Below are 15378 nucleotides of genomic sequence, written 5' to 3' on the forward strand. Positions count from 1 at the left end.
TGTTAGTGATTGACGTCGTGTATTTTTGAATGTAGGGCCTGTTGAAACTCCTGGAGGGCACGATCGTGAACGTTCCAGAGAAGAACTCCAGGAAGTTGAGAGGAGAGACTGTGCAGGTGGACACCACTAACATCCTGTTCGTAGCGTCAGGAGCCTTCAACGGACTCGACAGAATCGTCAGCAGACGAAAGAATGAAAAGGTTAGTAAGAAAAAATTTATATATAATTTTCCCCTTTTTTTTTTTTTCTATCGACCCAGAACTGTAAAACTGCTGCAGTCCTTTGACTATTTATTCTGTTTCACTGGTTTTATAAAGAGACTCGGTCAGTAGAGTATCTCTAGTCTGAGCAATCTTAGTTTACGTATTTGTCAATTTTTAAAGGGGCAATCTGCAGTTTCTACATCCATTTTAATAATATTTAATAATATATTGATTCTTGAAAAATACAGCTAAATAAATGCCTCGTGAGTTCAACAGTCGTCATCAGAACCGTCGGAACAAAAATATAAACCTAACATGCAATAATTTCAACGTTTTACTGAGTTACAGGTCATATAAGGAAATCAGTCAATTTAAATACATTCATTAGGCCCTAATCTATGGATTTGACATAACTGGGAATACAGATGTGCATCTGTTGGTCACAGATACCTTAAAAAAAAAAAAGTAGGGGTGTGGATCAGAAAACCAGTCAGTATCTGGTGTGACCACCATTTGCCTCATGCAGAGCGACACATCTGGGGCAGCAGGTGGTTAGAGCGTTGGGCCAGGTTGCTGGGTCGAATCCCCGAGTTGACAAGGTAAAAATCTGTTGTTCTGCCCCCTGAACAAGGCAGTTTAACCTGGTAGGCTGTCATTGTAAAATAAGAATTTGTTCTTAACTGACTTGCCTTGTAAAATAAATCTCTTTCGCATAGAATTGATCAGGCTGTTGATTGTGGAATGTTGTCCCACCCCTCAGTGGCTGTGCCAAGTTGCGTTTTCCTTAACCCTCTCCTCCCTGGTCCCCCTCCGCCTATGTAGTACCTGTTGTTACCTCTCTCTCATTTCTTCAGTGCTTTAGACCACATGCATTTTCCTTAACCCTCTCCTCCCTGGTCCCCCTCCGCTTATGTAGTACCTGTTGTTACCTCTCTCTCATTTCTTCAGTGCTTTAGACCACATGCATTTTCCTTAACCCTCTCCTCCCTGGTCCCCCTCCGCCTATGTAGTACCTGTTGTTACCTCTCTCTCATTTCTTCCGTGCTTTAGACCACATGCATTTTCCTTAACCCTCTCCTCCCTGGTCCCCCTCCTCCTATGTAGTACCTGTTGTTACCTCTCTCTCATTTCTTCAGTGCTTTAGACCACATGCATTTTCCTTAACCCTCTCCTCCCTGGTCCCCCTCCGCCTATGTAGTACCTGTTGTTACCTCTCTCTCATTTCTTCAGTGCTTTAGACCACATGCATTTTCCTTAACCCTCTCCTCCCTGGTCCCCCTCCGCCTATGTAGTACCTGTTGTTACCTCTCTCTCATTTCTTCAGTGCTTTAGACCACATGCATTTTCCTTAACCCTCTCCTCCCTGGTCCCCCTCCGCCTATGTAGTACCTGTTGTTACCTCTCTCTCATTTCTTCAGTGCTTTAGACCACATGCATTTTCCTTAACCCTCTCCTCCCTGGTCCCCCTCCGCCTATGTAGTACCTGTTGTTACCTCTCTCTCATTTCTTCAGTGCTTTAGACCACATGCATTTTCCTTAACCCTCTCCTCCCTGGTCCCCCTCCGCCTATGTAGTACCTGTTGTTACCTCTCTCTCATTTCTTCAGTGCTTTAGACCACATGCATTTTCCTTAACCCTCTCCTCCCTGGTCCCCCTCCGCCTATGTAGTACCTGTTGTTACCTCTCTCTCATTTCTTCAGTGCTTTAGACCACATGCATTTTCCTTAACCCTCTCCTTCCTGGTCCCCCTCCGCCTATGTAGTACCTGTTGTTACCTCTCTCTCATTTCTTCAGTGCTTTAGACCACATGCATTTTCCTTAACCCTCTCCTCCCTGGTCCCCCTCCGCCTATGTAGTACCTGTTGTTACCTCTCTCTCATTTCTTCAGTGCTTTAGACCACATGCATTTTCCTTAACCCTCTCCTCCCTGGTCCCCCTCCGCCTATGTAGTACCTGTTGTTACCTCTCTCTCATTTCTTCAGTGCTTTAGACCACATGCATTTTCCTTAACCCTCTCCTCCCTGGTCCCCCTCCGCCTATGTAGTACCTGTTGTTACCTCTCTCTCATTTCTTCAGTGCTTTAGACCACATGCATTTTCCTTAACCCTCTCCTCCCTGGTCCCCCTCCGCCTATGTAGTACCTGTTGTTACCTCTCTCTCATTTCTTCAGTGCTTTAGACCACATGCATTTTCCTTAACCCTCTCCTCCCTGGTCCCCCTCCGCCTATGTAGTACCTGTTGTTACCTTTCTTTTTTCTTTTTCTAGTACCTAGGCTTTGGCACACCATCCAACATGGGTAAGGGTCGCCGTGCGGCGGCAGCAGCCGACCAGGCTAACAGCAGCGAACAGACAGACATGGTGGCAGAGATCGAGGAGAAGGACCGTCTGCTGAAGCTCGTGGAGGCCCGGGACCTCATTGAGTTTGGGATGATTCCGGAGTTTGTAGGGCGTCTGCCTGTGGTGGTGCCTCTACACAGTCTGGATGAAGAGATGCTGGTCCGTATCCTGACAGAACCACGCAACGCCGTCATACCCCAGTACCAGGCCCTGTTCAACATGGACAAGGTTAGTAGTATTAGTAGTAACTAGATGGTAACTTTACATGAAGTAAAGTTGTGGGGATTGCTTTAAAAGTAGTAGTCTCAGTACCAGGCTCTTTTCAGCATGGACAAGGTGAGGAAGGAAAGTCCTTTCTCAGGACTGGAAGAACATTTATACTGCTGAGAATCTACAAGCTCTTTCGCTGTCTTTCTCTCTCTCTCCTTCTCTCTCTCTTTCCCTCTCTCTTTTTTTCTCAATTCAATTCGCTTTATTGGCATGACGTAACAATGTACATATTGCCAAAGCTTATTTTGGATATTTACAATATAAAAATTAGAATCAAAATTGTCAAAGGGACAACAGTAACAACAATAACCAAGGGTCAAAATAACCATACATTCAACAATAACAGTAAGCATACAGTAGAGGACATGTGCAGGTTGATTGGTCTGTCAGACACTGTCCCTCAACTTATGGCAGGCAGCAATGTAGAGCGCTGCCAACCCACAGCTCTCTGCTTCCTCCCCCAACAGGACGGGTAGCCTACTCTCATCAGAGAGGTCTTTAACCTGTTAGGGCTAGGGGGCAGCATTGACACGGCTGGATAAAAAACATACCCCTATTTAATCTGGTTACCACTCCTACTCAGTAACTAGAATATGCATATACTTATTACATATGGATAGAAAACACCCTAAATTTTCTAAAACTGTTTGAATGGTGTCTGTGAGTATAACAGAACTCAAATGGCAGGTCAAAACCTGAGAGATTCCTTTACAGGAAGTGGCCTGTCTGACCATTTGTTGAACTTCTTTTCCATCTCTATCATTTACTAAGGATCTCTGCTCTAACGTGACACTTCCCACGTCGTCCATAGGCGCTCAGAGCCCGGGAAAAAACAGAATGTCGTCATTCCAGCCCCAGGCTGAAACACATTATCGCCTTTCTCAAGTGGCCGATCAAGAGACACTAGCTTATGCGCGTGACCCCGACCGCCCCCGCCTTTGGGATTTTTTCCTCTGTTTGCCGAAAGGAGATTCCCTGTCGGAATATTATCGCTTTTCACGAGAAAAATGTCGTAAAAATTGATTTTAAACAGCGGTTGACATGCTTGAAGCACGGTAATGGAATACTTAGAATTTTATTGTCACGAATTGCGCCAAGCGCGTGACACTTCTTTACTATTTCGGATAGTGTCTGAACGCATCGAACAAAACGCCGCTATTCGGATATAACGATGGATTATTTTGGACCAAACCAACATTTGTTATTGAAGTAGCTGTCCTGGGTGTGTATTCTGACGAAGACAACAAAGGTAATGACATTTTTATAATAGTAAATATGATTATGGTGAGTGCTAAACTTGCCGCCTGTCTAAATAAGCGAGCCCGTGATGCCTGGGCTATGTACTTAGAATATTGCAAAATGTGCTTTCACCAAAAAGCTATTTTAAAATCGGACATATCGAGTGCATAGAGGAGGTCTGTATCTATAATTCTTAAAATAATTGTTATGCTTTTTGTGAACGTTTATCGTGAGTAATTTAGTAAAATGTTAGCGAATTCCCCGGAAGTTTGCGGGGGTATGCTAGTTCTGAACGTCACATGCTAATGTAAAAGCTGGTTTTTGATATAAATATGAACTTGATTGAACAAAACATGCATGTATTGTATAACATAATGTCCTAGGGTTGTCATCTGATGAAGATCATCAAAGGTGAGTGCTGCATTTAGCTGTCTTCTGGGTTTTGGTGACATTATATGCTGGCTTGAAAAATGGGTGTCTGATTATTTCTGGCTTGGTACTCTGCTGACATAATCTAATGTTTTGCTTTCGTTGTAAAGCCTTTTTGAAATCGGACAGTGTGGTTAGATTAACGAGAGTCTTATCTTTAAATGGCTGTAAAATAGTCATATGTTTGAGAAATTGAAGTAATAGGATTTTTAAGGTTTTGAAAATCGCACCACAGGATAGCAGTGGCTGTTACGTAGGTGGGACGAATTCGTCCCGCCTAGCCTAGAGAGGTTAACTTCTATGGGCTAGCGTCCCACCTACTCAACAGCCAGTGTAATCCCGTGGCGCGATATTCAAATACCTCAAAAATGCAAAAACTTCAATTTTTCAAACATATGACTATTTTACACCATTTTAAAGACAAGACTCTCGTTAATCTAACCACACTGTCCGATTTCAAAAAGGCTTTACAACGAAAGCAAAACATTAGATTATGTCAGCAGAGTACCCAGCCAGAAATAATCAGACACCCATTTTTCAAGCTAGCATATAATGTCACATAAACCCAAACCACAGCTAAATGCAGCACTAACCTTTGATCTTCATCAGATGACAACCCTAGGACATTATGTTATACAATACATGCATGTTTTGTTCAATCAAGTTCATATTTATATCAAAAACCAGCTTTTACATTAGCATGTGACTAGCATTCCCACCGAACACTGCCGGTGAATTTACTAAATTACTCACGATAAACGTTCACAAAAAACATAACAATTATTTTAAGAATTATAGATACAGAACTCCTCTATGCACTCGATATGTCCGATTTTAAAATAGCTTTTCGGTGAAAGCACATTTTGCAATATTCTCAGTAGATAGCCCGGCATCACAGGGCTAGCTATTTAGACACCCAGCAAGTTTAGCACTCACCAAAGTCAGATTTACTATAAGAAAAATGTTATTACCTTTGCTGTTCTTCGTCAGAATGCACTCCCAGGACTTCTACTTCAATAACAAATGTTGGTTTGGTCCCAAATAATCCATTGTTATATCCAAATAGCAGCGTTTTGTTCGTGCGTTCAAGACACTATCCGAAAGGGTAAATAAGGGTGACGAGCATGGCGCATTTCGTGACAAAAAAATTCTAAATATTCCATTACCGTACTTCGAAGCATGTCAACCGCTGTTTAAAATCAATTTTTATGCCATTTTTCTCGTAAAAAAGCGGTAATATTCCGACCGGGAAAGCCTGTATACGTACAAAGAGAGAGAAAATAAACACATCTCGTGCACGAGCGTGAGTCTCAGAGTACTCTGACCAGCCACTATCCAAACGCGATAATGTGTTTCAGCCAGAGGCTGCCTCGATATCGTTCAGCTTTTTCCCGGGCTCTGAGAGCCTATGGGAGCCGTAGGAAGTGTCACGTTACGGCAAAGATCCTCAGTCTTCAATAAAAAGAGCCAAGATGAACAACAACTTGTCAGAGAGGGCGCTTCCTGTTTGGAATCTTCTCAGGTTTTTGCCTGCCATATGAGTTCTGTTATACTCACAGACACCATTCAAACAGTTTTAGAAACTTTAGGGTGTTTTCTATCCAAAGCCAATAATTTTATGCATATTGTAGTTACTGGGCAGGAGTAGTAACCAGATTAAATCGGGTACGTTTTTTATCCGGCCGTGTCAATACTGCCCCCTAGCCCTAACAGGTTAAAACCTTGAATAAGGGTTTCAAATTTGGGTAAATTACACTCTAATTGTTTTATATTTTGGACATTTTATCAGGAAATGCAGCTCCGTCTCAGGTTCTGCTGTTGTGCAGTGGTTGCACAGCCTTTCCTCTACAGAGAGCCAGGTTTTCCAGTGTCTACCCTTCTCAATGGCAAGGCTGTGCTCACTGAGCCTGTACTTTGTCAAGGTTTTTCTAAGGTTTTGATCAGTAACCATGGTCAAATATTTAGCCACGGTGTACTGTCGATTTAGGGCCAGATAGCACTGCATTTTGCTTTGTGTTTGTGTTTCCCAATAAGCAATGTAGTTTTGTTTTGACTGTGTTGTAATTTGGTTTATTCTGATTGATTGGATGTTCTGGTCCTGAGGCTTCACTGTGTTAGTAGAACAGGTTTGTGAACTCAGGACCAGCTGGATGAGGGTCCTGAGGCTTCAGTGTGTTAGTAGAACAGGTTTGTGAACTCAGGACCAGCTGGATGAGGGTCCTGAGGCTTCAGTGTGTTAGTAGAACAGGTTTGTGAACTCAGGACCAGCTGGATGAGGGTCCTGAGGCTTCAGTGTGTTAGTAGAACAGGTTTGTGAACTCAGGACCAGCTGGATGAGGGTCCTGAGGCTTCAGTGTGTTAGTAGAACAGGTTAGTGAACTCAGCCCCAGGACCAGCTGGATGAGGGTCCTGAGGCTTCAGTGTGTTAGTAGAACAGGTTTGTGAACTCAGCCCCAGGACCAGCTGGATGAGGGTCCTGAGGCTTCAGTGTGTTAGTAGAACAGGTTTGTGAACTCAGTTCCAGGACCAGCTGGATGAAGGGACTCTTTTCTTTGCTCAGCTCTTGGCATTGCAGGGCTTGGTAATGATATGAGAGGGGGTCACTAGATTTTAGATGTTTCCAAAACTTAATTGCTGTTTTTTGAGTTTTTATTAGTGGATATTAGCCTAATTCTGCCCTGCATGCATTGTTTGTAGTTTTCCTCAGGACATGTAGGAGAATCTTACAGAACTCTGCATGCAGGGTTTCAATGGGGTGTTTGTCCCATTTGATGAAATCTTGTTTTGCAAGTGGACCCCACACCTCGCTGCCATAAAGTGCAATTGGTTCAATGACATATTCAATTCGTTTTAGACAAATTTTAATAGGTATTTCAATTTGAATTTGCTTTTTAATGGCGTAGAATTTTCTCTCTCTCTCTCTCTCTCTCAGCTGCTCACAGGACTGCTGGCTACTTAGCAGACACAAACTAGACATAATATTGTCATTATCAAGGATGTGTTTGTCATGTTTAGTCTAGCCCAAGTCTTTGGATGTGCATATCACATTCGCTCTGCCTCTGTCTCGGTTCCTGTTTTAACCTCTTGTGTTCCTCTCTTTCTCTCACTCTCTCTCTCTCTCTCTCTCTCTCTTCCTCTCTGTCTCTCTGATTGTTCCAGTGTGAACTGAATGTAACCACAGATGCTCTGAGGGCTATCGCCAAGCTGGCTCTGGAGAGGAAGACAGGAGCCCGAGGCTTGAGGTCCATCATGGTCAGTCAATACAATGTGCTCAGTTCCTAGAAGTTGGGTGTTTTGAGTCTTATCAGCAGTAACAATATACAAACACTGGATTCAGTTGCTGATGGTACATCTAAGTGGTATTTCTAGTGACTTCTGTGACAGTGTAATGAAGGTGAGATGAATTCATTCCTATACCATGTCTTGTTTCAGTTTTCTGACACTACTGTGTGAAATATGTCTATTTTTTATTTTATTTTTTAAATACAGGAGAAGCTTCTTCTGGAGCCCATGTTCGAGGTGCCATGTTCAGACATCATGTCTGTGGAGTTAACCCAGGACGTCGTCCAGGGCGTATCAGAGCCACAATACGTCAGGTTAGTCTGTTTTGGTTCTTATTCAACACTTATTGGCATCGTAGTGTCTTTGTTTATTGCTGTGCTTATCTCTTGCCAGGCCAGGATTTAAATGACTTGCCTAGTTAAGTAAAAGTTACATTTCAATAGATGAATAACAACCATATAATTCTGTTGGTTTCATCATGCCAGAGGTACAGTACAAGTCAAACGTTTGGACACCTTGTCATTCAAGGGTTTTTTTTTCTTAATTTTTTTACTATTTTCTACATTGTAGAATAATAGTGAAGACATCAAAACTATGAAATAACACATATGGAATCATGTTGTAACCAAAAAAGTGTGAAACAAATTAAAATATATTGGGTGGAGGTCGGGTGATTGTGGAGGCCAGGTCATCTGATGCAGCACTCCATCACTCTCCTTCTTGGTCAAATAGCCCTTATACAGCCTGGAGGTATGTTTTGGGTCCTTGTCCTGTTGAAAAACAAATGATAGTCCCACTAAGCGTAAACCAGATGGGATGGCGTATCGCTGCACAATGCTGTGGTTGCCATGCTGGTTAAGTGTGCCTTGAATTCTAAATAAATCACATACAGTGTCATCAGCAAAGCACCACCACACCACCTCCTCCATGCTTCACGATGGGAACCACACTGCTTCTCACAGAGACACTGCAGTTGGAACCAAAAATCTCAAATTTGGACTCATCAGACCAAAGGACACATTTCCACTGGTTTAATGTCCATTGCATGTGTTTCTTGGCCCAAGAAAGTCTCTTCTTCTTATTGGTGTGGTTACTTTATAGTAATTTGACCATGAAGACCTGATTCACTCAGTCTCCTCTTTACAGTTGATGTTGTGATGTGTCTGTTACTTGAACTCTGTGAAGCATTTATTTAGGCTGCAATTTCTGAGGCTGGTAACTCTGGGTCTTCCTTTCCTGTGGCGGTCCTCATGAGCGCTAGTTTCATCATAGTGCTTGATGGTTTTTGTGACTACACTTGAAGAAACATTCAAAGTTCTTGACATTTTCCGTATTAACTGACCTTCATGTCTTAAAGTAATGATGGACTGTCATTTCTCTTTGCTTATTTGAGCTGTTCTTGCCATAATATGGACTTGGTCTTTTACCAAATAGGGCTATCTTCTGTATACCACTCCTACCTTGTCACAACACAACTGATTGGCTCAAACGCGTTAACCTCTTGGGGCTAGGTGGGACGCTAGCGTGCCACCCGTGGTGCACTCCATCAACAGCAGGTGCATTTCAAGAGCGGCAAATTTGAATCCAAATAAATGTCAAAATTCAAATTTTTCAAAAATACAACTATGTTACACCATTTGAAAGATAAACATCTCCTTAATCTAACCACGTTTTACGATTTCAAAAAGGTTTTACGGCGAAAGCATAAATTTAGAGTATGTTAGGACAGTACATTTACAAGAGTTGTGTGTAATGTTTTGTCAAGTCAAAGACAGGGTCACCAAAACCATAAAACCAGCTAAAATGATACACTAACCTTTTACAATCTCCATCAGATGACACTCCTAGGACATTATGTTAGACAATGCATGCATTTTTAGTTCTATCAAGTTGATATTTATATCCAAAAACAGCGTTTTACTATGGCATTGATGTTGAGGAAATCGTTTCCCTCCAATAACCGGCAGTCAAGTCAGCGTCACAAATTAAATAATTAAAATTAGAAAACATTGGTAAAATATTATATTGTCATTTAAAGAATTATAGATTTACATCTTTTGAACGCAATCAACTTGCCAGATTTAAAAATAACCTTACTGGGAAATCACACTTTGCAATAATCTGAGCACTGTGCCCAGAAAAATACGCGTTGCGATACAGACTAGACGTCATGTTGGGGAGATCTAAAATCGAAAATACTATGTAAATAATCCATTACCTTTGATTCTCTTCATCAGATGTCACTTCCAGGTATCACAGGTCCATAACGAATGTAGTTTTGTTCAAAAAAGCTCATCATTTATGTCCAAAAATCTCCGTCTCGTTAGCACATGATGTAAGCCAGCCGGACTTCTCGTCATGAACGAGGGGAAAAAATATATTTCCGTTCGTTCAAACATGTCAAACGTTGTATAGCATAAATCATTAGGGCCTTTTTTAACCAGAACATGAATAATATTCAAGGTGGACGAATGCATAGTCTTTTATAACGTATTGGAACGAGGGTACCCAACATGAAGTAGCGCGCCAGGTGTCTAATGGGACATCACCGTTCCATGGCTCTTGTTCGGTCAGATCTCCCTCCAGAAGACTCAAAACACTTTGTAAAGGCTGGTGACATCTAGTGGAAGCAATAGGAAGTGCCAAAATATTCCTAAACCCCTGTGTTTTTCAATGGGATAGGTTTAAAGTCAATACAACACATCAGGTATCCACTTCCTGTCAGAAAATGTCTCAGGGTTTTGCCTGCCAAATGAGTTCTGTTATACTCACAGACACCATTCAAACAGTTTTGGAAACTTTAGAGTGTTTTCTATCCATATATAATAAGTATATGCATATTCTAGTTACTGGGTAGGATTAGTAACCAGATTAAATCGGGTACATTTTTTTTATCCAGACGTGCAAATGCTGCCCCCTAGACCCAACAGGTTAAGAAGGAAAGAAATTCCACAAATTAACTTTTAACAAGGCACACCTGTTAATTGAAATGCATTCCAGGTGACTACCTCATGAAGCTGGTTGAGAGAATGCCAAGAGTGTGCAAAGCTGTCATCAAGGCAAAGGGTGCTTACTTTGAAGAATCTCAAATCTAAAATATATTTTGACTTGTTTAACACTTTTTTTGGTTACTACATGATTCCATATGTGTTATTTCATAGTGTTGATGTCTTCACTGTTATTCTACAATGTAGAAAATAGTTTTAAAAAAAATAAGAAAAACCCTTGAATGAGTAGGCGTGTCCAAACTTTTGACTGGTACTTTATGTTAAGAACAGAACACTGAGTACATGGGAACTTCAGGTCAGGTTTCAGTAATGTTCCCAACATCTCCACAACCACTATTACTCTCTCTCTGTCTCTCTCTGTCTCTCTCTGTCTGTCTCTGTCTGTCTCTCTGTCTGCGTGCACATCTAACCCAAAGAGTGTTTGCTAAATGCTTCAAATGTAACTATATTACCAGGGCTCCAGTGAAGGAGGAAGCCGAGGAGGAGTATGACTCTGGTATTGAAGAGGAGAACTGGCCCAGACAGGTGGACGCAGCAGCTAATAACTGATCTGATCCACCTTGACCTTTTTTTACTGACACTCATTTTCAAGAACCGCTACAGAATTTCCACACAGTGAAATCTAGAATCATTAGAACACCTTCTAGAACCTTTTTGGAAGCCAGTTGTGGGTTCCTTGAGTTCCAGCCCCCCAGCTACTGAATCTACAACATGAAGAAACCCTTTCTCTCTCTCTGTGTGTTTTCATAAGGAACAACTAGGATGTGAGATCTGTAAATACCTGTTGGTCCTGTGAATCAAATGGTAGTTGTTTAGTTACGAATGAAGGGCCACTAACAACGTGGACCTTTTTTTTTATAGTATATTTTCCATCTTTGGGGATTGCCTTTTATCTATCTTAAGAGAATGCAATTTGTATTTTAAATAGGTGATTGTGTTCTTTCCTATTGTGTTGTGATGGCAGGTTGAAGTGGCAAAGGAAACACATATAACATGAATGGGATCAGCCATGGAAGCAAGTGATTGGGATCAGCCAGGGAAACAAGTGATTGGGATCAGCCAGGGAAACACATATAACATCAATGGGATCAGCCAGGGAAACAAGTATAATGTGAATGGGATCAGCCAGGGAAACAAGTATAATGTGAATGGGATCAGCCAGGGAAACAAGTATAACGTGAATGGGATCAACCAGGGAAACAAGTATAATGTGAATGGGATCAGCCAGGGAAACAAGTATAATGTGAATGGGATCAGCCAGGGAAACAAGTATAACGTGAATGGGATCAGCCAGGGAAACAAGTATAACGTGAATGGGATCAACCAGGGAAACAAGTATAACGTGAATGGGATCAGCCAGGGAAACAAGTATAACATGAATGGGATCAGCCAGGGAAACAAGTATAACGTGAATGGGATCAGCCAGGGAAACAAGTATAACGTGAATGGGATCAGCCAGGGAAACAAGTGATTGGGATCAGCCAGGGAAACAAGTATAACGTGAATGGGATCAGCCAGGGAAACAAGTATAACGTGAATGGGATCAGCCAGGGAAACAAGTATAACGTGAATGGGATCAGCCAGGGAAACAAGTATAACGTGAATGGGATCAGCCAGGGAAACAAGTATAACGTGAATGGGATCAGCCAGTTCACATTGTTGAACTTATTTTACTGATTACATTATGTCAGGAAAACTTAATCAAGTCCAGTAGTATTTGAACCCAGGTCTGGTCACCAGAGCATAATAATATTATATAATATATATAATACACATAATATTCCATAATAATATATATAATACACATAATATTCCATGATGAGCATATTGTTTTTCTATGGTGTTAAATTACTGCAACAACAAAACAAACAAAAACCATTCTGCCACTAATTGAAGTCCATATCTCCTCGTATCCACCATGATACTAACGGTGGGTTCATAATGAACTGTGTATGTTTAAACATCAGGGCTGCTGAGTTAATGTTGATGATCGTGTATTACAGGAACACGCCTGTAATAGTGATTATCAGTGTACTACACGCTACACCGGCACACTGAACAGTACGGGCTTGAGTCCAAAATGGTACCCTATTCGTCTAGGGCCCTCTGATCAAAAGTAGTGCACTATATAGGGAATAGGGTGCCATTTCAGACGCTGAATGTTTTGATTGTAGTAGTGACATAAAAATAAAAAAAACGTCAATGGTTATTTTGCTTGTCTACTGTCTCTAACCTCACAGGATTACCGTTGGATCAATATCAAGTAAGGTCAAAGGGCCGGTATTCAAAACAAAATGGGGTTTGTGTTGCTGATCCAGGACCAGGTCCCACTTGTCCATATAATAGTATTTATTACAATCTAAAAGGCTACACTGGTCCAAGATCAGTTCTCTGAATATGGTTTTCCCTTTGCTCTGGTTCGGGCTTTACAAATCCCCACCTCACCTTCTGTAGTTATGCTTCATTATGTCACGTTACTAAAAGCAACAAAGTCTTTACTACTTCTGTTCACACTGAACCATGCTGTTCAATGTCCTCGTAATGCTGTATGTACACTAATAGTAATAGATGAACATTCATCAGGTTTCTACCTTATTTGTGTTTGCTTTCAGTCCCCCCCCCCCCAGTCAACGCTCTCCTCAAAGCTAAATGATAACATGTAAAACACCCCAGTTGTGATTGTTTTAAATATCATAAATAAAATGTATATCTCTCTTACTGTCAATGTAGATTGTTTAAAAGCTTCTCTGTGCTATTTTGTTCAAACTCCACTTGCCATGCCATGTGACACCACTGAGGGGCGCCATGACAACCATGCCATGTGACACCACTGAGGGGCGCCATGACTACCATGCCATGTGACACCACTGAGGGGCGTCATGACTACCATGTCATGTGGCACCACTGAGGGGCGCCATGACTACCATGCCATGTGGCACCACTGAGGGGCGCCATGACTACCATGGCTCTACCTCCATGTCAGAGAGCAGAACAGGCCATGCAGCTCAATGACAACCATTGTTATTTAACCAGGAAAAGCCCATTGAGACCCAGAGTCTCTTTTTCAAGGGAGACCTGTCCAAGAAGGCAGCAACAATCAATACATTACAGAATTAAAACATACAACAATACAATACAACATGATCCAGCCTAAAAAAAAAGCATTTACACTCCTCTTTAACAGAGTCTCCCATCAACATTTAAAATTAATTCAGTGGCACTGACATATCGAGATGAAGCATGGATTGTAGACTATTCCATGCCTCTGGTGCACAAGAAGAGAAGGCAGTCTTCCCTAATACTGTGAATGTCCTGGGGACTTTAAGAAGCAACCACCCAGCAGACCGGGTATGGTAACATAGCAACCAGCTAGCAGACCAGGTATGGTAACATAGCAACCAGCTAGCAGACCGGGTATGGTAACATAGCAACCAGCTAGCAGACCGGGTATGGTAACATAGCAACCAGCTAGCAGACCAGGTATGGTAACATAGCAACCAGCTAGCAGACCGGGTATGGTAACATAGCAACCGCCTAGCAGACCAGGTATGGTAACATAGCAACCACCCAGCAGACCGGGTATGGTAACATAGCAACCAGCTAGCAGACCGGGAATGGTAACATAGCAACCAGCTAGCAGACCGGGTATGGTAACATAGCAACCACCCAGCAGACCGGGTATGGTAACATAGCAACCACCCAGCAGACTGGGTATGGTAACATAGCAACCAACTAGCAGACCGGGTATGGTAACATAGCAACCACCCAGCAGACCGGGTATGGTAACATAGCAACCACCCAGCAGACCGGGTATGGTAACATAGCAACCAGCTAGCAGACCAGGTATGGTAACATAGCAACCACCCAGCAGACCGGGTATGGTAACATAGCAACCAGCTAGCAGACCAGGTATGGTAACAGCAACCACCCAGCAGACCGGGTATGGTAACATAGCAACCAGCTAGCAGACCGGGTATGGTAACATAGCAACCAGCTAGCAGACCGGGTATGGTAACATAGCAACCACCCAGCAGACCGGGTATGGTAACATAGCAACCACCCAGCAGACCGGGTATGGTAACATAGCAACCACCCAGCAGACCGGGTATGGTAACATAGCAACCACCTAGCAGACCAGGTATGGTAACATAGCAACCAGCTAGCAGACCGGGTATGGTAACATAGCAACCACCTAGCAGACCGGGTATGGTAACATAGCAACCACCTAGCAGACCGGGTATGGTAACATAGCAACCAGCTAGCAGACTGGGTATGGTAACATAGCAACCACCTAGCAGACCGGGTATGGTAACATAGCAACCAGCTAGCAGACCGGGTATGGTAACATAGCAACCACCTAGCAGAACGGGTATAGTAACATAGCAACCAGCTAGCAGTCCGGGTATGGTAACATAGCAACCACCTAGCAGACCAGGTATGGTAACATAGCAACCGCCTAGCAGACCGGATATGGTAACATAGCAACCACCTAGCAGACCGGGTATGGTAACATAGCAACCACCTAGCAGACCAGGTATGGTAACATAGCAACCACCTAGCAGACCAGGTATGGTAACATAGCAACCAGACCAGGTATGGTAACTGCTGG

General features: G+C 42.5%; 1 protein-coding gene across 1 annotated transcript in view; it reads left to right on the forward strand.

Moving 5' to 3' along the window:
* Positions 1–13494, forward strand: part of LOC106561783 (ATP-dependent Clp protease ATP-binding subunit clpX-like, mitochondrial) — a 34440-nt gene extending 20946 nt beyond the window's left edge. The window contains exons 11-15 of the mRNA XM_014126024.2: positions 36–200; positions 2470–2769; positions 7639–7731; positions 7969–8075; positions 11225–13494. Of these exons, the coding sequence (XP_013981499.2) occupies positions 36–200; positions 2470–2769; positions 7639–7731; positions 7969–8075; positions 11225–11318 (759 nt within the window). The 3' untranslated portion in view covers positions 11319–13494. The remainder of the gene's footprint in view (positions 1–35; positions 201–2469; positions 2770–7638; positions 7732–7968; positions 8076–11224) is intronic.
* The last annotated feature ends 1884 nt before the right edge of the window (positions 13495–15378 follow it).

This window comes from Salmo salar, chromosome ssa10 (assembly GCF_905237065.1).
Source record: "Salmo salar chromosome ssa10, Ssal_v3.1, whole genome shotgun sequence".
In the NCBI taxonomy this organism is placed as follows: domain Eukaryota; kingdom Metazoa; phylum Chordata; class Actinopteri; order Salmoniformes; family Salmonidae; genus Salmo; species Salmo salar.